We start from the raw sequence: 22248 nt of genomic DNA on the forward strand, positions 1-22248 counted from the left end.
AACTTGTGGGGCCTGACCAGCCATTGATATAAAGACAACTTTTATAAACCATGTTTACAAACCTATTTTGTAAGCCCTTTATAATAGCTACTGAATATTTATTTTAGTTTATATATATATATATATATATATATTTATGATAACCATATATGTTGTATTCTTACAAACCTTTCCTCAAATTACACTTTGATAAACCTATAATAATAATTATAATAATGATGATAATGTGGTATTTCACAGCTGTCAGGACGTTTTCGCGGGAAACTGCACACTTTGTGCGAAGCACAACCAACCAGTGTTCCTCCGCATGAACCCTGCAGTTCAGTGTTTAACCGCTAGAGGGCCACTGCTGCGGCGCCCGGGGCTCGGTGCAGGGATCAAGGGTCTCACCTCAGTAATCGAAGGTGGAGAGATGAGACTGAAATGATCCGCACATATAACACAGTGATTGAGAGCTGAAGAAATCAAGGCTCCTCAGAAGATGTGAGATGTTCTGGAGGCTTGTGAGGATCATTCCTCCGCTGAGGAACAGTGAAAGTAAAGCTTCTGGAAACAAACGCTCCTCAAAAGATCCTGAGGATCAGATTTGAGACTCTAAAACATGATTGATGGAGAATCAAGTAAAGCTGAGCTGCTTCAGTCCAGTAATTGTTCATTTGGAAATATAACTAGCAAGACGTGCCATATTAAATGCAAGTATTTATTATAGACCTCACCTTATGCATTTGGAAGCATTTGATTTTTTTTTATAGTTTTAGGTCTGATATTTATTTTTAACCCCAAAAGAATAACTGAAACAAGAAATATTTTCACATTCCAAAGGTTTTAGTAATGAGATTCCTGACTCCAGCTGAGACTTGGCCTATAATACACAGTTTAATTAACAATGCCATTCAAAAATTAAATGTTGGGAGAATAAAAATGATCTGAAATTCAATGATCAAGTTTTAACTAAAAAGCTACATTTGTCAAGACAAACTGTGAATGCCTTTTTTGTTTAAAAGTTTAAAAACCTTGTGCACTGAAGGTAGATCCTTATGGACACATTTTCTTTACACTAATATTCACTAACATTAATTTCTTCCTGTCATTAGAAGTTCAGCTTCTTGTGTGTTTGGCCAATTATATTCAGATTCACACTCATTAATCGAAAGACAAGTTCTTCAATTCTAATTCAGTTCTTCAACCCTGCAGTGTTTGATCAATTCCCCTTATCTAATATTATTCCCCTTATGAAAATTACATTTTCATGTTCTCAGATTGTAGACTCACAGCGCTGTGCTTCACGTAATGCAGGAGTCATTTCCGGAAGAAAAAAAAATCCCTAAATTCTAAATAATTCTATTATGTACATTTATATCTGCATGTGTCACGTGGCCAGCAGTTCATATTAGCACGTGCTAGCGCTCGACAGAGAGAAAGGCTGACCCTTAAATATTAGTGATGGGATTTATGGCTCTTTGAGGGGATCCGGATCTTCGCGATCCGTTCCTTTCAAAGAGCCGTTCAAAAGAAATAAATATTTTTAAATATTTAGTCAGTTTTAAGAAGCCAGCTTGGGGGCATCTCAGTTTATCCTGGAAATAATCACTGGGAGGAATGATGAGGTGAGATTTGTAGTCAAATAATTAAAACTCAGATATCACACACCAATATCTGAGTTTGAATTATTCAGAAATATTGATTATTACCTCATTTGTCATGTGTGGACTATATTCCATAGGGTTGCACAAATCCCTCTGCTTAGACAGTGACATCACTATTTTGGATTTACCTTTAGTACAAAATGTGTGTGTGTGTGTGTGTGTAAAGCTACGTTGACTTATGCTATTCATACAATACCTACTCAAATAAACATCAAAAACAAAGCCAGCTGCAATGAATTTCTGTGCAAAACAGCTTTTACTACAAACACTTTCACACAAGAACATTGTTATCACACAAGAACATTTTGATAGAAAACAAAAAATATTTAAAGTAGATAAAATTAGAATAAATAAAATGGAAATGTCTACATACTACATACTATTACTACTGTAAACTTTGCAAATAGGACATCAGCCCCTTCAAGTCAATGAACAATAACAAAGTGGGCTGCAATGAACATGCACAACTAATAACTAATATCATCACGCTATAAAGGGTTGGCCTGCACTGGGTGCGCCCCTCCCCCTATAACTGTTCTGTCTCGCGGAGGAGCTCATTTGTGTGCATCTGTGTGAAACACATAGGAAAAAAGAACGACAGAAAGAACGGCTCCCCTCCAGCCGCGACTCGGCTCCCATCGTTCATGTTTATGAGCCGTTCAAAAGAATCGGTTCGTTCGCGAACGTCACAACTCTATTAAATATCTGACTACATAATTCTCATGCATAGACTTATTCAGTGGTCTAATTAAAAAATAAAAATTATTTTGAATTATAGGCTAAAGGTAGCCTTATAGCCGTTATAGGCTATATTACCGAATGTGCCAAACCGAGTTGCTTTACCTTTAGATGTTTACATCAGGCTACGCATTCACTCATCGTTGGTTACTACACAAAGATAATAATCTGCTTTTTACATTTTGTGGAATTATCGAGATTACTTCAAAAATAGGTCTTTGAATATAACATGAACACACACACACACACACACACACACACATATATATATATATATATATAGAGAGAGAGAGAGAGAGAGAGATAGATAGATAGATAGATAGATAGATAGATAGATAGATAGATAGATAGATAGATATTCTACAATGTTCTACTTTGGACACTGGATAGCTATAAAGGCTGTGGAACCTTTGCAGCTTATGTTTCACTATCTGCGCATTTGTGTCATTGCACAAAACACAAAGCAGCAGCAGCTTCAGTCCAGACCATAGACACACGCTCAGCACTGGAATCCCAACACGTAGTTATCCTTATATGGTCATTTTCCTGTTTGACTGTGTTACGTCACAGCGTGACGCGCGAGCAGGTGCAGATGCTGAGACTGTAGGGGTCAGGAGACAGACACGGCACATTAAACATCCATTTAATTAATGCAGCTGCAACACGGACTAACAAAATATATACTCACTCATAAAATGATTTATATTGAAAAGCAGTATAGAGTTGGTCTAATTTCCTTTTGTCTTTCACTTTCACATAGGCTACTGTATCTGAATTATACAGCATGACAACAGAAGACATGATCAGATTATCAACGCATAGTGTGGAATATTTAGTTGAGCATCAGTTTGCATGAAATGATCATCGTCATATGCATAAGTCATACATTATTCATAAGAACGTTATGCATATCGGGGTCCATCAGAATTTTATGAATGAACATGTGGCACGGACCACATTTGGTCCTCACAGGGGTCATGGATTCACTGCGCGCAGCTTTGCCACAGTGACTTCTGTTTCAGTCACATTTCAGTTCAGTCCTGATTAAGCACTCGCGCGCGCGCATGTGCTCAGAGAGCTCGGGTGTCTGTGCGTGTTGTGTAGAGGCGCTCCCCGCGCGCGGAATGGTACGCTCCGTTTCATTCATAAAATTCAGGCGCACTATAAATAGCCGCTCGCGGAGCTGAGTGTCACTGACCAGGTTTAAATAACTTGAAGAGAGCGACTCGAACATCACGAAGCGAGGCATCTGGATCACAAGAGAGCTGGAATCCAGTCAACAATTTGTCCGTGCGCGCTGGAGAAATGTTTCTGAGCAAAGCGAAGAAAACTGATCCGGACTCCTCATGCTCTCTGTCTGAGGACACCGGCTCCAGCAAACCCAGCGATGCCCCGATGGACAGCAGCACACAGGTACAGAAGACTTACACATGCTTCCACCTTCAGTGCACTCTGTGCATGTGGATTTAACTGCTGATATATCATGCACATGTTTGTTTTTTGATGCCACTCTTTTTATTCGATTATGTATTATTCTGAAAAACACAATAGATAGCCTTTCAAGCTATTATACTTAATTAGTCATAGGTTTTGAATAGCGCGCTATTGCAGCGCGTGTGCGCTTCATCTGTTTATCTGACGTTGAATGTGGTGTTTTGTCGCGCATCCTTTGCAATGCAGCGAAACATGGTGTAAATGCAGCTGTTCATTGAGAAAAATAAATCCACCGAGCAAAGCCCACAGCAGCCCTGCGTCAGCATTGACGTCAGAGACAATGCAAAAGTTAAATATTGATCAGAAGACTATTTTTAGACGCTCAAGCGTATTTAAAGAAAGAGTTTTAAGTGTAAACTCTTAAAGTATTAAACAGTGACGTTTCAAAACTTGGTTTATGCAGACGCACATAAATCAGTGTTGTGTTTATGTCGCCAGAATGACACATTTCCATCGCAATCCCAGGGCTCGTTCGTTCCGACGGTCACCGCGATCTCCAGCACGCCGGACCTGCAGTGGATGGTCCAGCCGACCATCATCACCTCTGTGTCTCCGTCTCTGGGTAGAGTCGAGAGCAGTGAACCGGCACAGAGCAAAGCAGCTGGGACCAAGGGGAAATGCGCTGCCAGAAAGAGCAAGGGCGAGCAGGTACAGTTCTGCATGTGCTGCGTGTTTGGCGCGCGTGATCACCTGTGAAGCGTGTGCGCGGGATTGATGGGGATGCAGCTCTTGCTTTGGCATGCTGCCTAGACCAGCAGCATCCACTTTATATTCAGGTCACAGCAAGTCTGCAACAATAGACTATTTTTAGACGCATTGCAGAGAAAGACGCGTTTGGGGTGAATTGGCGATAGAAAGCAAGCGTTTTTTCAGGGGATGCATGGATTCTTCGAGATGGTAATAAGTGCAATTCATCTTGGCTTTGACTAGCTCTCTCCGGAGGAAGAGGAGAAGAAGAGGATCAGGAGAGAGAGGAATAAAATGGCTGCAGCGAAGTGTCGCAACAGACGGAGAGAGCTCACCGACACCCTCCAGGCTGTGAGTACAGCGATCATTCACAACACCAGGGCTTCATTTCGAAATCTCCAGTTCATCCAGAACATTCAGATTCTGTCTCTGTTCAACCTTCAATTAAAACAAGTTATCCATACAATGCTGTTTTGCGCCATTGTCCAAGGCTTCTTCCGAAGTCGTGTGAGGGCATTGTGTGAGAACAGACTCAGATGTTAAAGATGAAGTGTGTGATTCCAGAATTTCAAAAAAGTGATGTGTTCAAACATTCGCCCCAAACTCTTGTCATTGGCTGATTTACTGTTGCAAACAGAGCAATCATTTTAGGTGAGTCCACCTACCAGTGGTTTATAGTTGGGTCTGAATATTGACCAGGGATAGGAAAAGACATTTTAAGTCTTTATTCACCCATCATTTTCCATTCATTGATTAAAAAAAAAACATGCTGAAGGTGTGGTCGCAATTACAGTAATATCGTTTTGAGAATTTTTGCTAGTGAAACCCAGTCATTTCAATAGGAGTCCACATGACTGAGAACGCAGGTCCTGCATCAGGTTCAAACAGTGGCGCCCCCAGAAAATGTTAACAGGGGTGGCCAAATGAGGCCACAGTAAATTTTGGGGTGGCACATTAAAATAAAGAAAAACAAAAATTAAGGGTTTGCAATATAGACAAAAAGTTATATCTGTGAGTTCTAGGATTTTATCGATAACGATAATTACACTATTTTGCTGAGTGTTATTGTGCTGATATCTTATTTTTAATTGTGCTGACACCTGATTTTTTTTTTTTACCTTTACAACATTGTTTCTAAAAGTGTGCACCATATTTTAGGTCAAATACTTGCATTTGGGCTGTTACCTCACAAATGCAATCAGTATCAACAAAATTGATCTTTGCAATGCAGATAAAACAGAAGCTGCATCTGAAGTGTTATTCAGATGTTTTTACACACTGTTTAATGCAGCTCCGTGGAACATGGAATACTTTAACCTGCAGTTACAAATGAATAAATAATGTTTTGATATTTTAAAGATAAAACATTGAAAACCGATGTTTGAAATTATAAAAAAAATGAAAAGGTTCCATAAAATGTGAAATTAAAACCGCCAATAGGTGGCAGCCAGTCACTGTTAATAAGTGAGTCATTGCGATTGAACCGAATCATTTAAACGGTTGATTCATTCAGGAACGAAACACTTTAATGTTGCTCAGAGACGCAAAACTGTGGCTGCAGCAGCTGCTGCACTTTTTTCACTTCTTAAACTATTGTGAATTTACGTTCTGCATTTAAATTAATAGTACCCACTGCAAATAATCCTAGGGGTGGCCACAGGGGTGGCCAGAGTTGGCCACCCCTTGGGGGCGCCCCTGGGTTCAAACTGATCATAGCTTGAGAAAGTGGCGCTTCATGCATTGCCACACTATTGGAAATAAACGATGGAGCTTTTCGCAGCAAAATTGTGCTGAAATTGAACTAATGTAAATATACTAACGCATCCATGAGCCAAAAAGGTTTAGAAAGACATTAATGGTGTTTTTCCTTTAGATCGGTGGAGTAATGTGAAGTAATTCCTCTGGATCTGACTAGTATAATCCGACACTGTAAAAAACATTCCGTAAAATTTACTGTAAAAACCTGTTTAGGCTTTATAGATTTAACTTAAATTAACAATAAAATGTATAAATATAATGTTTATATACCAGCCTATTGATAATCTGAAATCTGTTTTGTTCCTTTGTAATGCACTGATAACCATCAAAATCCAGTGGTGATGAGAGTCAAATGATGAACCAGAGCTTTTCCACAAGCTGATAAGGCCAATACTAATATGTATATATATATATATATATATACACAGTACTGTGCAAAAGTCTTAGGCCACTAGTATTTTCACCAACAAAAATGGTTTTAAGTCAGTTATTTCTATCTTTTGCTGTTGTGTCTAGGAGACACAGTTCTTCTGGATTGAGTCTGTCTCAGTTTGTTCTGTTTCTTCATGTTATTCCAGACAGACTGATGATGTGCAGCGCTGGCTGCTGTCAGAGTCCTTGTGCAAACAAAAATCTCACTGGATTATTACAATTAATGGCAAAAAATAATGTTCGGAAATGTAAACTTTTATTTACTACTGACATTCTACAGCAAAAGAAAGAAATAACTGACTTAAAACCATTTTTAGCTGGTGAAAATACTAGATGCCTAAAACGTTTGCACAGTACTGAACATATGTATACATATTTTTGTAAAGAAGATGTCATTCACACAAACACTAAACACCATCAGGGTGACACACATGAAACTGTAATACCCTGACCCTGGAGCACAAAACCAGTTTAAAGTCTCTGGGGTATATTTGTAGCAATAGACAATGATACATTGAATTGATCACAATTATACATTTTTTCTTTTATGCCAAAAATCATTAGGATATTAAGTAAAGTTCATGTTCCATTATTATTATTTTTTTTAATTTCCTACCATAAATATATAAAAACTTCATTTTTGATTAGTAATATGCATTGCTAAGAATTCATTTGGCAAGTTTCAAAGGTGATTTTCTCAATATTCAGATTTCTTTTGCACCCTCAGATTCCAGATTTTCAAATAGATGTATATTGGCCAAATATTGTCAGATCTGAATAAACTGTACATTAATGGAAACCTTATTAATTTGTATTTTATTTATAATTAAAAAAAAAAATTTTACAGTTAAAATCACAATCACTTTTTACAGTCTATTTTGCGATTTTTCCAGGAAACAGACCAGCTAGAAGAGGACAAAGCTGCCCTCCAGGCTGAAATCGAGAACCTCCTGAAGGAAAAGGAGAGGCTGGAGTATGTCCTCGCCTCTCATAAACCTCTTTGCCAGCTTCCTGAAGAGCTGGACTGCCTGTTTCCGGAGTCTCCCCAGCCGCTCTCCACTCCCGAAGCGGCCAGCAAACTCCCCGAGGACGTTCCCCTGCAGGACTTAGAGATCACCACGGTACCGTCCACAGCTATTTCCGGCAACTCCGACATCCTGCTGTGCTCCAGCGCAGAGGTCAGTCTGTGCGACCTCGAGCCCTCTCTGGATATCAAGGACGAGCTTCTCGACCGGATCTCGGCAGACACGGCCCGCTCCGTCCCCGACATCGACCTGACCGGCTCGTTGGGCATCACAGACTGGGAAACCCTCTACAAGTCTGTGGCCAGTGATCTAGAACCTTTGAGCACCCCGGTGGTGAGCACATCCACACCCACCTGCAGCAACTACCTGTCCGTGTTCACCTTCGCCTGCCCAGAGCTGGACTCCCTGGCCGAGGGACTGGAGGGATGCAAGGGTGGCGTGAGCAAAGCAGAAACTAGCATCGACATCCTCAACTCTCCCACCCTTCTTGCCTTATAAATGCAAGCGTTGATGATGCAATGTCACGGCTCGTTCTTAATATCTTCTGGATATCGCAGTGTTATGATGTCCAGATGTGTGATGTTGGTGTGAAGTCAGCTGTTCAATGGCTGCATCTGTGTAATGTGTGCGGGACGGGGATTTACTTTCTTCCAGAGACATTTGATGTAGCCCAAATACAAGAGCATGGATAATTATCTTATGAGCAGATATGAACTGTGTTCTGGTTCGAAAAGCATGCATGAGACATCTATATTTATATGTACAGTGGTGGCCAAAATGGTTATAACACTAGTATTTTCACCAGATAAAAAATGGTTTTATGTCTATCTTTTGCTGTAGTGTGTCAGACAGTGTGTAATGTGTGAGACAGAATCAATCCAGAGGAACTGTGTCTCTGAGACGCTTCAAGAAACCTGCAAAGCTACAGTGCTGTTAGAAGTGTTTAGGCACTTGTGTAAAAATGTTGTAAAATGAGGACACTGTCAAAAATAATGTCTTCTATTAACTAATGAAATCACCATTTGGTGTGAGCAAACACCTCACTGGATTATTACAATGAATGGACAAAAGAATGTTTAGAAATGTAAACTGAAATTTCCTTCTGACACACTACAGCAAAAGATAGAAATAACTGACTTAAAACCATTTTTAGCTGCTGAAAATACTAGTGTTCTAATGAGCCACCATTATATATATAGAACATATATAATAGCATATATATTATATGTATCAGTTCCATATTTGTTTGATCTGGTGCTATAAGTTCTGTGGAATTGACTGGGGTTTTGTGTTTGTTTTCTATGGCAATAGATATCGACTCGTGTTGTGCTTTAATATACAGTCATCAGAGTTATCGCATACCTCAGTGTCATCATTCGACTGTGTTTTCACATTGTTCTAGATTGTTCTCACATTGTTCACATCTGTTCACATGTTTAGAGTTTTCCATGAAAACATCCAGTGCTATCTTGATGGAGATGTATTTTATGATAATTTATTTTTCTACATTTTAAATTTGACTTCGTTGTCAAATTAAAAGAACGAAATGAGCATTGATTGCCGAATAAATATTCAAGATATACAGTAATGCACTGATGTTCTTGTGTCCTTTGTTTCGAAATAAACTGGATAGAAAGTAGAGCTTAATAATTGGCATTGTACTTTCACTCTGCTAAACCAGTAGCGGTGCTTACACCAGCATGTTGCGTTGCAGACTATGGGATTTACATTAATAACAAATAAAGATAATGCAATAATCAGTTGTTTTTTTAAAACAAAATTTAGAACAACCATCCATCGCAGATCTTTAGTGTTAGCTATGGGTTGTACACACCTCTTGTACACTAATAACTCATACAAGTGTTGTTTCCAGTGTACAAAAACAAGATGTTGATGAAGAAATATTGGAATCATACAAACTATAATATAGGTATGCTGCAATGCAAAAATACAACACACAACAAATTGTCATATTAATAAAACATGTTATATAACACAATGTAACAAACAATTGTTTCACTTACATTTCATATGGTCCTGTAATTCTGTGGTACTAATTATTATTGTACTATTTATTTTCATGTAGCATCAATATGCTGGTAAATATTCAGGTCAGGTACACTATAGAACTTCTGCAATTAATCATAAAACACTGGTTTATACAGATATGTTTTTTAAAGATATTTTGCTTTTGGAAGAATGGGAACATTCTAGAAGTTTCTGTAACATTCCAGAATATACATGTCATGTTCAAGTGGTTTCTGGAACTATCCAGCATTATGGGATTAGTCATAGAAGACAAAAACTATCCTAAAGTACTGAATGATTCACTTTTACTAACTGTTTATGTTAAACTCTTGCTGTGTATTATGCATGTATGCATATTTTATGCATGAGTTATAACAGATTGGCTTGTATAAGCTGTCAAAATATTTAAGTTTTTGTTTCCATGAGCACTGTTAATGACGCACAAATAGTAATATGAATTTCATATTCAGCATGTTAAACTTCAGCAAAAAAAAAAAAAAAAAACTTTTATTAAAAAAAAACGTTCATGGTGCATTAAATTCTTGGTCTGCAGATTTTTCCTGAGCTTTTGTCTGGTTAAAGGATAATGAGTTATTCATAATATTAAATAATTGTGTTTTTATTCAGAAATACTGCACTATGCTGTATATTATTTTAAAAGAGACAAATAAAATTGCTAAATATTTGATCACGTGGCATCTCGACAAACATGTAAAAAAAATTATTAGGTAAAATATAAAAATAAAATTGACATTTAATGCTCTATAAACATTTCACAGATTTCTTCTGATTATATAAAACTACTGTCAGAGCACCACAGCGAACCAATGAAGCAGTTCTGTGCATTTATATGTCACATGTTCAGTTATTCAGTAATAACAGACTTTCAAGATTTCATATCCATCACCTCTAGCGGATAACATAAGTCTCACATCATTTGTCAGATGAAATAACTGAGTTTAGAATTTACTGTCAGCACCCTGAGCATCGGACATTCATAAAATTATGCATGTTTCCTTCTGCATGTTCTCAATATGTACTAAGTTTTTAGAGATTTGGTTTTTGTGCACAGAGCATTCCATTCAGATTTGACATCATTATCCTGAAATATGATTGGCTGATTTTTACACAGCTAAGTCATATAGGAGGTATCGGATTGGATGAATTCTACAGGATTTCTGCGAGACGTGTGTGTTGAGTTCTGCCTGGAAACAAAGATACCGTGGTGCCAAAACCCCTCACGAAAGAAGAAAGCTGTCGTGTTTACAACTCTGAGGATGGGCACTTATTCAGGTTCAACTAAATGCTAGATTTTCAAAAGTATGTGAAATATTTAAAGTTTGCGGCATAGAATCTTAATCTCTAAAATATGTCTGAGAGTTTTACACACTGGTTTGTTATTGTGGTGACATTTCCACACCTCGAAATATGACAATGAATGAAACAAATTGTGATTGGTTGTTTGAGATATCGGTCAAACGGCCTCATGGGCGGGCCTTCACCATGAATTCTACTTCTTGCCAGCACCATCCCTGACTTTGGTGAAGTTCGCAAGCGAGAAGTTACAGTAAGCAGTGAAAAATAAAAACATATATATTTTTTCCCCTTCACATCTGTTACAATAATTTTTACCACAGCAGTTTAAACAAACTATACATTTCACATATTTTAACATGGTATCTTGTTTTATTAATCTTCATTAGAAATGTCTTTAATAAATACGCAATTTGCATCCAATGTGTGTCAGTGTCCTACTCACTCGAAATGTGGTATGTACCTTGAGATCTTGAAAGACAAAGACAAGAGTCATCCAAAGAATTTAAGCTCATTTAATAATTTAACAGACATGGGCCATTGGGGTGATATGTTTAGGGCTTCAACCCATATTAACTAAATGTCCCTTTTCTTGTAAACACAGTGTCCAAGCATCACAAAACATGGTACACATGGACAAGACATTCTTAGAAAACAGCCAAAATATCATGTATATCTGATAGTTAGAGGAGATCAGATATTTCTAAATCACTGTTTATATCCGTGTGATTGACAGAAGGATGCTGTGATACTAATATTGTCAGAGCCACTGTAATCATTAGTATAATTTTCTAGGTCTCATAATTTGGCATCAGTGCATCTGTTTCGATAGCTTTACAGACAATGAAGAATGCAAAGGAATTAATTTCTACAACAATGGTGCACTTAAAGGATCTCCTGAGTTTAATGAACATAGTTTCCAAAGAAATCTGTGATCTCCAACATGCTTATATAGATCATTAAACAATACCTTTTACATCCTAACTTAGTAACTGGTTTAAATTTTGTATTTATAATTTTGTGTGTGTTTGATTATCACATAGATCTACTCAAGTGTGTTAAGGTTTATAGCAGGCATTTAACAACAGTAACAACTACAAATGTCATGTTGTGTGTGTGATAAATCTTCACTCAACTGCTGATGTTGAGAAGCACTCAACAGAGTGCGAGTGACTCTTCACACTTCATGTTATACATATACATCCAACAAAGCAGCAAAAAGTACCACAGTACCATTGGGATAGGAATCAGAGTACCATGTAAATGTCATTCCAGTATCATGCTGCCAGTACTAAACTAAATCTTCCTGCATGACATGATTGCAGCTTCTGAAAAAAAAAAAAAATTTGCATTCTTCGTGGTGCTGTAAAGCAAACTGAGATATCCTTAAAGATGTCTGACCTCTACTGATTTCCAGCTCAAGAGCTGGAGGACAGTTTCATGCCAATCAAACCAATAGCTAAAGTTTTTTAAAAAGCAAGTGTAAACAATAATCTAATAGACAGACATTTATAGCCTATATCAACTATCTGCTTCTGCATATAGCACCAGTATATGGTGATCAACTATGGATTAAATATCTATAAGTGCCCACAAATCTTAGATTTGGTATAGATCTGGCGCCGATGCAACATGGCAGCCTCCGTGACATGCTCTGTAGTTGTTTTTGATAGTTTGTCATGTCTTTAGTTATATTCCTGCATACAGTTTCACCAGAGATTAATTGCTGGACATTTGTCACAGGCAGGGGGCGCATTCCGCCACTGACACTGACCACACACCCCCCCCCCCCCTGCACTGGCACTGGCAATGAGGTAGATAGGCTTAATACAATAGAAGTTATCTGGGCTTCACTGATACAGGACAACAATGTGTACGTTGCAGGTAAATTTAGCATGTCAGGCAGATTAAAGCATCACAGTGATGAGGGAAAAAGTCAACTTACAGCAGCGGCTCTCTAGATTCTGTTGGTACAAGACAACAGTGTACAGGTTATATGTTAATTTGGTGCAACGGCAATACTCCCTTTCCTTGTATAAATCTGCTGACAGGGGAATAACAAGGACGACTATTTGGCAATGCCGTTTTCATTAACACTCCGAGCCAAGGTGTCTCACGCTCCTGTGCAGTGAGAGAAATTACCCAAGTTAAGTATATTCGTGAATGAAACTGCACTCAAAGTATTCATACAAGGTGGATACTCCAACCAAACATGCACAGCATATGACCACTACAAACAGACGCCATGCAATAACACAAAGTGTAAACAAAGTATGGGGCAATACCTTGCACAGTGGGGAGTCACACAGCTACCTTGTCATGTCATGAAATAACCAGCTCGCATAAGAGATGCTGGTACGCCGTCACACAGGGTTAACTTATTTACCAGTCGAGGGAGTCAGCAAGCAAGGTGAAAAAGACCAGCCATATGTAGAGTCACGTTCACAGCACTATTAGTTTCCCAGCATAACTACACAGTCTCCTCAATATATACAGAAATCACTTATCTGTCGAGGGTGGATATCTTCAGTCTCCTCACATCCACAGAGTCGGTCGCTACTGATCCAATTCCTGAGCTCCACTTTTAGCCATATGTCCTTACGCCTTCATCACTCAACTCAGGGTGGTCCAAACACGTAGTTTAAAGTATTCCAACCAGTCTAGTCACCAATCACAAGCCCACGTCGATTAACCCGTACACCTGTTCCCATTTTCTCATTACAAATTACTCATAACTGGTTTGTTTTCTAAACCACCGGAAGATTGGCCATCTTGTTGCTGACTGTGTTCATCCCCAAAAACCATTCCCAAAGGGACACTCGACGTCTACGTTATGGTTCCACCCCCTTAAGCTTAGTCACCCCGTGACACATTCGGCACCACACATCTCCCGATATATTACCGGTTTTCGACTATTCTGATGTTTTGCTGAACATTTTCATCGGCGGAGCAGCTGCGATGATAAAGCACTTTAGGACGCGCAGACGGGGGAAGAGAGCCGGCAAGCTTGTGAAAAAAAACGCTGAGAACTCAGAAAGCGCGGATTTTGAACGACATTGCCTAGCATCCATCTGACGAACCTCCACTCTCTACCCAACACAACGGACAAACTCCTTCTGCTCTCCCAGACAATTAAGGATTTCTCACACTCTGCTACTCTGTGTTTCATGGAAACGTGGCTAAACAACCCCATACCAGACAGCGTGCTCCATCTGCTGGACTTTCAGCCTTTCAGAGTGGACTGTGACGCAGAATCAACAGGAAAATCACACAGCGGTGGGACGTGCTTTTACATCAACGTGAACACCTCTCCACACAACAATTCACACCATTCACACATACTGCAACCCCCTCTCCCTCTGGCAGTCTAGTGCAGTCTCAACAATCTAGAGCTCAACATGCTCAAAACAGTGGAGATGATCGTGGACTTCAGGAGAAACCACTCCGTACTCCCCCCACTCCCCATCATGAACAGCACTGTGACTGCAATGGAGTCATTCAGGTTCCTGGGCACCACTATCTCTCAGGACCTGAAGTGGGACATTCACATTGACTCCATTGTGAAAGAACTCCCTTCACCAGCTGAGGAAGTTCAACTTGCCACAGGAGCTGCTGAAACAGTTCTACTCCGCCATCATTAAATCTGTCCTCTGCAATTCAGTAACTGTCTGGTTCAGCTCAGAGAACAAATCTGACCTCAGAAGACTACAGAGGGTAGTCCGGACTGCTGAGGGAATCATTGGTACAGCTCTCCCTTCTATTCAAGAACCATACTTATCCAGAGTGAGCAAAAGGGCTGGTAAAATCACTCTATAACCCTCACATCCAGCACAATCCCTCTTTGAACTGTTGCCATCTGTTCGACGCTACAGAGCTCTGAACACCAGAACGACCAGACACAGGAACAGTTTCTTCCCTCAGGCAGTCCATCTAATGAACACTTTACAATAACTGTGGAACACACAACACTATTTATATACACACACACACTTATTTATCTAACACACATACTTAGTCTACTCTTCAAATTTGCACATAATATACCTGTACATACAAAACTATTATAATATACCTGCACATACAATTCTCAATTTGTATATTATTATTCCTTCCTTACTTGTTCTATTTTTTTGTTCTTTTATTATCTGTGTTTTTGATCTGTCACTGTCATTCTGTTGCACTGCGGAAGCTTCTGTCACAAAAACAAATTCCTCATATGTGTAAACATACCTGGCAATAAAGCTCATTCTGATTCTGATTTGGTCTGTGCAATTTCAGATCCATAAAAAATGTTTTATTCAATGATTTTGGATTTACCACAATTTTTTTGCCCCACTTATGTCCATAAATATGGCGGACGAGTGAAAAAAAGCCACATGTCTGAAAATAGATTTATTGCCTACTACTATGTTTTTGGACATATACCAAGGTAGTGCCATGGTATTTTATGAAGTACTTTAGAGAAACCAATCTAAGCTCTATGATATGGTTTAGAGCATCGCTAGACTCATTTTACTGCTGTACCCCAGTAATTAGGCTCCCAATAAATGCTTGTCTGATGGTTGAGAGATTACCATATTCTGAACTAAGAAAATAGCTGCCCTGATGATAGAATTTCAGAGTGTTTTCTATCAGCGGTTTAGCCTGTTATATAAATGGGTTCGTTCACCCAGACAGTTCATTCACACACTGAATCATTTGCAATGGTTTCTCAAACTGCAACAGTATCCTTTATAAGTCAGAAAGCAAAAGGAATGCTGGATGAGTTGTATATTTACCTACAGTCCACTGTCGTAAACCATGTTGGGGGTAACGCATTACAAGTAATGCAAGTTATGTAATCTAATTTTTTTTTAAAGTAACTAAAGTAATGCATTACTTTTTCATTTAGAAGGAAATATCTGAGTTACTCTTTAGAGCTACTCCAGTTACTTTGTTTCCCATGTCTTGACTGACAGCTCTCATTTTGCCACGTTGAGAGAAATCAGGAGTAAGCTCAAAAAACTAAATTAGGCTTCGTTTACACGACAACGATGTAGTCAAAAAAGTTTTTCCCTTGCGTTTTTAAATAGTTTCACGTATACACAATGTTTTCAAAACAATTCGCCTTTACACATGTCCGCGAAAATTGGAAAAACGCTGTATTACATATGTCAGGCCAGTAGTTGGTGCTGTCACCTTGTTAGGAAATAGTACCCGTAGGGAAATGACGATTAGCTCTTTGCCGGTGGGAGCAAAGCCACTAGAAGGCATGCCTGAAGCCATTAGCTGAAAAAGCATAACAGCTATAAAGTTCATGGGAAAGGAGACCAGAGGCTGTTTTTTTCATGGATGTCAATGGAGGAGAGGCTTCACTATGCTGAATAAACAGCTTTTCAGAGGACACATCATTTAATGAATGGACAGCCTATCTGCTAATCTTCAACATGTTTAACACTGAACAATACTTTTGGATGGAACTATTTTTACAGTTTACCACGAAAGAAATGCTGTTTCATAAGAGAAGTCACTGATTTTTTGTGACAGGTGGAATTCAGCTTACAGCACTTCTGAGTGTCGTACAACTATGACTGTAATGCAGTGACATCAAGACTGTAATGTTATTGGTTTTTAAGGATCATGTGATCCAAGTTAGCCATTACATTTTCTCCACTAGTTATTAATACAGACCCTCTCATCTCCCTATAGTCAGAAAATCTCTGGCGGGAACTCCATCACTAAAATCACCACAATGACTGTTGCCCTACTCCTCTCATAGCGATAACAGCTTTAGCTGCATTAGCAAACTCTAGCAGCAACAACACTACAGGTGCTTCTCAAATGGAAGGCTACATCCTACGAAGGTTGCATATCTCGGCTGCCACGTCAACAAAAGTCACTAAAAGGGAAGTCGTGGCCTAATGGTTAGAGAGTCGGACTCCCAATCGAAAGGTTGTGAGTTCGAGTCCCGGGCCGGCAGGAATTGTGGGTGGGGGGAGTGCATGTACAGTTCTCTCTCCACCTGCAATACCACGACTTAGGTGCCCTTGAGCAAGGCATCGAACCCCCAACTTCTCCCCGGGCGCCGCAGCATAAATGGTTGCCCACTGCTCCGGGTGTGTGCTCACAGTGTGTGTGTGTGTTCACTGCTCTGTGTGTGTGCATTTCGGATGGGTTAAATGCAGAGCACAAATTCTGAGTATGGGTCACCATACTTGGCTGAATGTCTCTGGCCTGGAGACTCCGCCATCTCCTCCCTGATGGCTGCAGGCTGAAGAAGCTGTGTGACGGGTGGGTGGGATCACCTGCGATGCAGAGGGCTTTGCGAGTGAGACGGGTTCCATAAATGTCCTGGAGGGAGGGGAGAGAGACACCAATGATCTTCTCAGCTGCTCTCACTATGCGTTGCAGAGTCTTTCGGCAGGATGCATTGCAGGCGCCACACCACACAGTGATGCAGCTCGTCAGGATGCTTTCGATGGTGCATCTGTAGAAGGTGTACATGATGGGGGTGGGGCTCTGGCTCTCCTCAGTTTGCGGAGGAAGTAGAGATGCTGTTGTGATTTCTTGGCCAGTGCTGCTGTTTTCAGTCCAGGAGAGGTCCTCTGTGATGTGCACACCCAGGAACTTGATGCTGCTCACTCTCTCCACAGTCACACCGTTGATGGTGAACAATCTCCTTCGTCTTCTCCATGTTCAGAGAGAGATTGTTGTCACTGCACCATCCGACCAGGCGGCTCACTTCGATCCTGTAGTTTGTCTCATCTTTGTTGCTTATGAGCAGAGGTGGGTAGTAACGAGTTACATTTACTTCGTTACATTTACTTGAGTAATTATTTGGGGTAACTAATACTTTTCGGAGTATATTTAAAGATGGGTACTTTATACTCTTACTTGAGTAAATTTTGGGGGGAAAATCTGTACTTTTACTTCGTTACTGTGGGCGACGCTCCTCTCGTTACTTTATCTTAATGCAATAAATGTTATAAATGCTTCAGTTTATTCCAAATGCGCCGTCTACTTTTCTCTGGGCAATGAGCGATGCCCAGTCGCGAATGATTCATTCTTTTGAGTCAATTCTGTTCAAAGGCTTGATCAAACCAATTGGCAAACGAGTGAATTGGTTCATGAATCAGTTTGAATGAGTTGTTCAGTTCCCTGCCGCACGCGCTGAGCATCAGCGGTTCACTCAGAGTTGTAACGTGTCTGGAACTGCACTGAATTGAAAGCAAATCTGCAAAGGCTGTTATTTGCTAGCGATGGAGATCCTTATAAGATGAACACCGCGTGTGCTGTCTACTGTTTAACAGGTAATAACTTGGGCTACATTCGATTACAGTACACGATACCACTGTGACATTAGTTTGTTGTACGTGTGTGGCTTATAACAGAGGGGAGTCAAGTTGAATGCAGCTTCTAAAAGAGAAAAAATAGCCGATGAAGATTTTATTAATTTTAATACAATCGCACCGGTGCAAGTACGTTCAGCAAGTCATAGCAACAGCTGCTGAATTCAGATCTGTGATCGCTGGCTGGCGGTGAGCCAGAGATAGATGCGTTTTTACAGCGCTGCGCATTATAACCAATCACACATGATTCTTTTGAGTTTATTAAAGCATTGGCCAATCAGAGGTGTTTCGATGAGTCATCGCTAAAATGCCAGTGCTTCCTTCACTCGCTCACTGACTGAATACCTCTTTCTGGCAAATTCTCTCGTCAGAAACAACAAAGTGCAAATGTGTGTACGAATCTTTAATTAAGATATTGATTTCACAGTGTTAACAGTTTCAGTAATTTTATTGGGAGTTTCTGAGAGTGATTGAAATCTAGACTGTCAGTGAAAATGATCTTTGATAATGTAAATGTTATTTGCTCTCTTTCTGAACAATGAAAGATTAATAGCAATATTTATATCACATTAACTTTCAATGTTAAATTCACATTTAATATAAAGTCAGTCGTATTAAAAATATGTTATGGCATGACACCTATATCTGTTACTTAAGTAATCAGACAGGGTTTTATAATAAATTACATAAATTGGAGTAAAGGCTGATGAAATATATACATTTATACACGCACACATACATTACATACATTTTATCTATATATCTAAATAAAAATAGGCTCAGTATATATGACCCAAAGTAACTAGTAACTAACTACTTGAGTAGATTTTTTATCCGATACTCTTTTACTCTTACTCAAGTAACTATTCAAGACTAGTACTTTTACTTTTACTTGAGTAAATATTTCTAGAAGTACTTTTACTTTTACTTGAGTACAGTTTTTGGGTACTCTACCCACCTCTGTTTATGAGACCCACCACAGTCGTGTCATCCACAAACTTAATGAAGAGGTTGGAGTTGTGTGACGGTGTGCAGTCTTGGGTCAGTAGAATGAAGAGCAGGGGGGTCAACACACATCCCTGGGGGGCCCCCAGTGTTCAGTGTGATGGTGCTGGATGTGTTGCTGCCGACCCGTACTGCCTGAGGTCTTCCAGTCAGAAAGTCCAACAGCCAGTTGCACGGCGAAGTGTTGAGCCCCAGCTGGATCAGTTTGTAAATGAGCTGTTGAGGGAGGATTGTGTTGAATGCTGAACTGAAGTCTATGAACAGCATTCTGAAATATGAGTCCTTTTTGTCCAGATGTGTGAGTGCTGAGTGGACGGCAGTGGCGATGGCATCATCGGTCGACCGGTTGGACCGATATGCAAAGGGGTCCAGGGAGGGGGGGAGGGCAGACTTGATGTGGTGCATGACTAGCCGTTCAAAGCACTTCATGAGGATGGGAGTAAGTGCAACAGGACTGTAGTCATTGAAGCAGGATGGAGATGGCAATGATGGTGGTAGTTTTGAAACATGTGGGAACAACAGCCTGACTCAGTGAGATGTTGAAAATGTCTGTGAAGACATCAGTGAGTTCTGCTGCACAGTCTCTCAGTACACGCCCAGGGATGTTGTCAGGACCCGGAGCTTTGCGTGCATTGATCCTGCTGAAGGATCTCCTCACGCTGTCTGGGGTCAGCGTCATCACCTGGTCACCGGGAGGAGGTGGAGTCTTCTGTGCAGTGGTGCTGTTTTGTTGCTCAAAGCAAGCGAAGAAGGTGTTCAGCTCATTCAGCAGAGAGATGTTGCTGTCACAGGTCCATGGTGGGGGCTTGTAGTCCATAATGGTCTCTATCCCCTGCGACAGGTTCCTAGTGTCTCTGCTGTCGGTGAATTGATGAGCTATCCTCCTGGAGTGCTGTCTCTTAGCCTCTCTGATGCCGCCGGACAGGTTGGCCCTGACTGTTCTCAGGCCCACCTCATCTCCAGCTCTGAAGGCAGTGTTCCGTGTCTTCAGGAGTCTGTAGACCTCCCCTGTCATCCATGGCTTCTGGTTGGCCCGGACAGTGATGGTTTTTGTGACTGTTACATCATCAATACACTTGTTGATGTAGGCAGTGACAGTCTCTGAGTACTCCTGGAGGTCAGTGGTGTTATTGCATGTGGCAGCCTGCTTAAACATGTCCCAGTCAGTTGTGTTGAAGCAGACTTAAGGAACCTCTGATGATCCTTCTGGCCACACTTTAAGCTGTTTGTAAACTGGTTTGGCGACTTTAATGAGCGGTTTGTATGCAGGCATTAGCATGACAGTGATGTGGTCTGAGGCTCCAAGGTGGGGGAGGGCTTTGTAAGCTCCTCTCTGTGTGGTGTAAACAAAGTCCAAAATGTTATTACCTCCTATTGGAAAGTTAAAGTGTTGGTGTATTTTTGGAAACACACTCTTTAAGTCAGCATGGTTGAAATCCGGCAGATAGAGTGGCCGGCACTTAATAATCATAAACTCCACCAGGGGTGAGCAGTGTTTGCAGATCACAACAGCATCGCGGCATCACGCGTCATTGATGTAAACACAAAGCCCATCGCCGCAGGTTTTTCCTCCCGCGACGAGAGCTCTGTCCGCTCGATAGCACGTCAGCTGGTCGAGCTGAATAGCGCCGTCTGGAACGCTGTTGCTGAGCCATGTTTCCGTGAACACAAAAACACAACAGTCTCTTACAGTCCTCTGAGTTGAACGTAGTAATCGAATGTAGTCCAGTTTATTTTCCAATGAGCGTACGTTAGCCAGTACGATGGTGGGGATAGTTGGCTTGTGTGGGTTAGCTGTTAGCCTAGCCCAGATACATCCGAGCTTACCCCTCTTCTGCTTCCTCTCACACCACTTGTGGCGCCTCCGCTGTGGGCGAGATGCAGTCGTGGTGGTCGGTGATGGTGTAGGCCTCCATAGCAGACCGAGATCCTGCAGCTGTTACAAAACACTGCGACTCACAAGACAAAAAACACGAAAACACTGTTCTGTCGGGACAGAGAGAAGCTGCTGCGTGGACACGCCGCCATGTTGGTTCAATTTCATATTATTAATTATTATATATCGAGTTGATGACTCTAAAACATTGTTTTGGGATGCACAATTCCATCTATGAGCTGCTCTTTCAGAGTGCCACAAGAGCCCCTCTTAGAACAGTATTTGAAAATCCATGTTATGGTAAGTGTGCACGTGAAGTCTTTGCACACTTTCTGAAATCCATACTGTGGTAAGTTTGCATGCTAGTATTCTGCATTCTTTCTAAAAACCTATATGATGAGTGCTTCGCGCGTTTGCTTCATGCCCTTTCTTGAGTTGGTAAAAGCCCCGTTCATCTTGGGCGCCACTCCACCTATGTATCCTCGGATACTTATCTAAACAGGGTGTTGCTACTAGGGATCTGTTGAGACAGCTCCTTCAGCAAGCTTATGTAAGAGCAAGCGTTAGCCCCTGTGTGACAGGCAAGACTTAGTATAAAATGCTAGGCTCTTTGCCATATCCCTTTAAAGGAATCTTTCTTGATTCCAACCCTTGAGCTCTACCCCAGGCCGAGGCCCTAACAAGTACGTTGTGTATGTAGCCTAGGCCTTTGGCCGTAAGGGATAATGTCACGGACAGCCATCTAATGTCCCAGGGGCAACTCCCATGGAAATGGTAGAGAACTCGCCATGGTTCTGGCCTACACTCCCCTCAGCATGGTGTCATGGGTATACTGTTCCCCATAGCGGCCCCTAGAGGACGCAGTTCGAAGTTCTCTTGAAAGGGAACGCCTCAGGTTACTTTTGTAACCATGGTAC

The 22248-nt window shown here is 40.7% G+C and overlaps 1 protein-coding gene across 2 annotated transcripts; it reads left to right on the forward strand.

The window, feature by feature from the left end:
* The first annotated feature begins 2774 nt into the window (after positions 1-2774).
* On the forward strand, positions 2775-8619 carry LOC132113314 (protein c-Fos-like). 2 transcript variants are annotated; one of them, XM_059521119.1, is made up of 4 exons: positions 2775-3797; positions 4344-4526; positions 4809-4916; positions 7649-8619. In XM_059521119.1, exons 1-4 carry the CDS (start codon positions 3690-3692, stop codon positions 8276-8278), a joined length of 1029 nt encoding a protein of 342 aa, XP_059377102.1. In that variant the 5' UTR covers positions 2775-3689; the 3' UTR covers positions 8279-8619. The 2 variants fall into 2 exon arrangements, with proteins under 2 accessions (XP_059377102.1, XP_059377101.1); XM_059521118.1 differs by having other exon boundaries at positions 2776-3797; positions 4317-4526.
* Positions 8620-22248: the final 13629 nt, after the last annotated feature.

Source organism: Carassius carassius, chromosome 32 (assembly GCF_963082965.1).
Source record: "Carassius carassius chromosome 32, fCarCar2.1, whole genome shotgun sequence".
NCBI classification, from domain to species: Eukaryota; Metazoa; Chordata; class Actinopteri; order Cypriniformes; family Cyprinidae; genus Carassius; species Carassius carassius.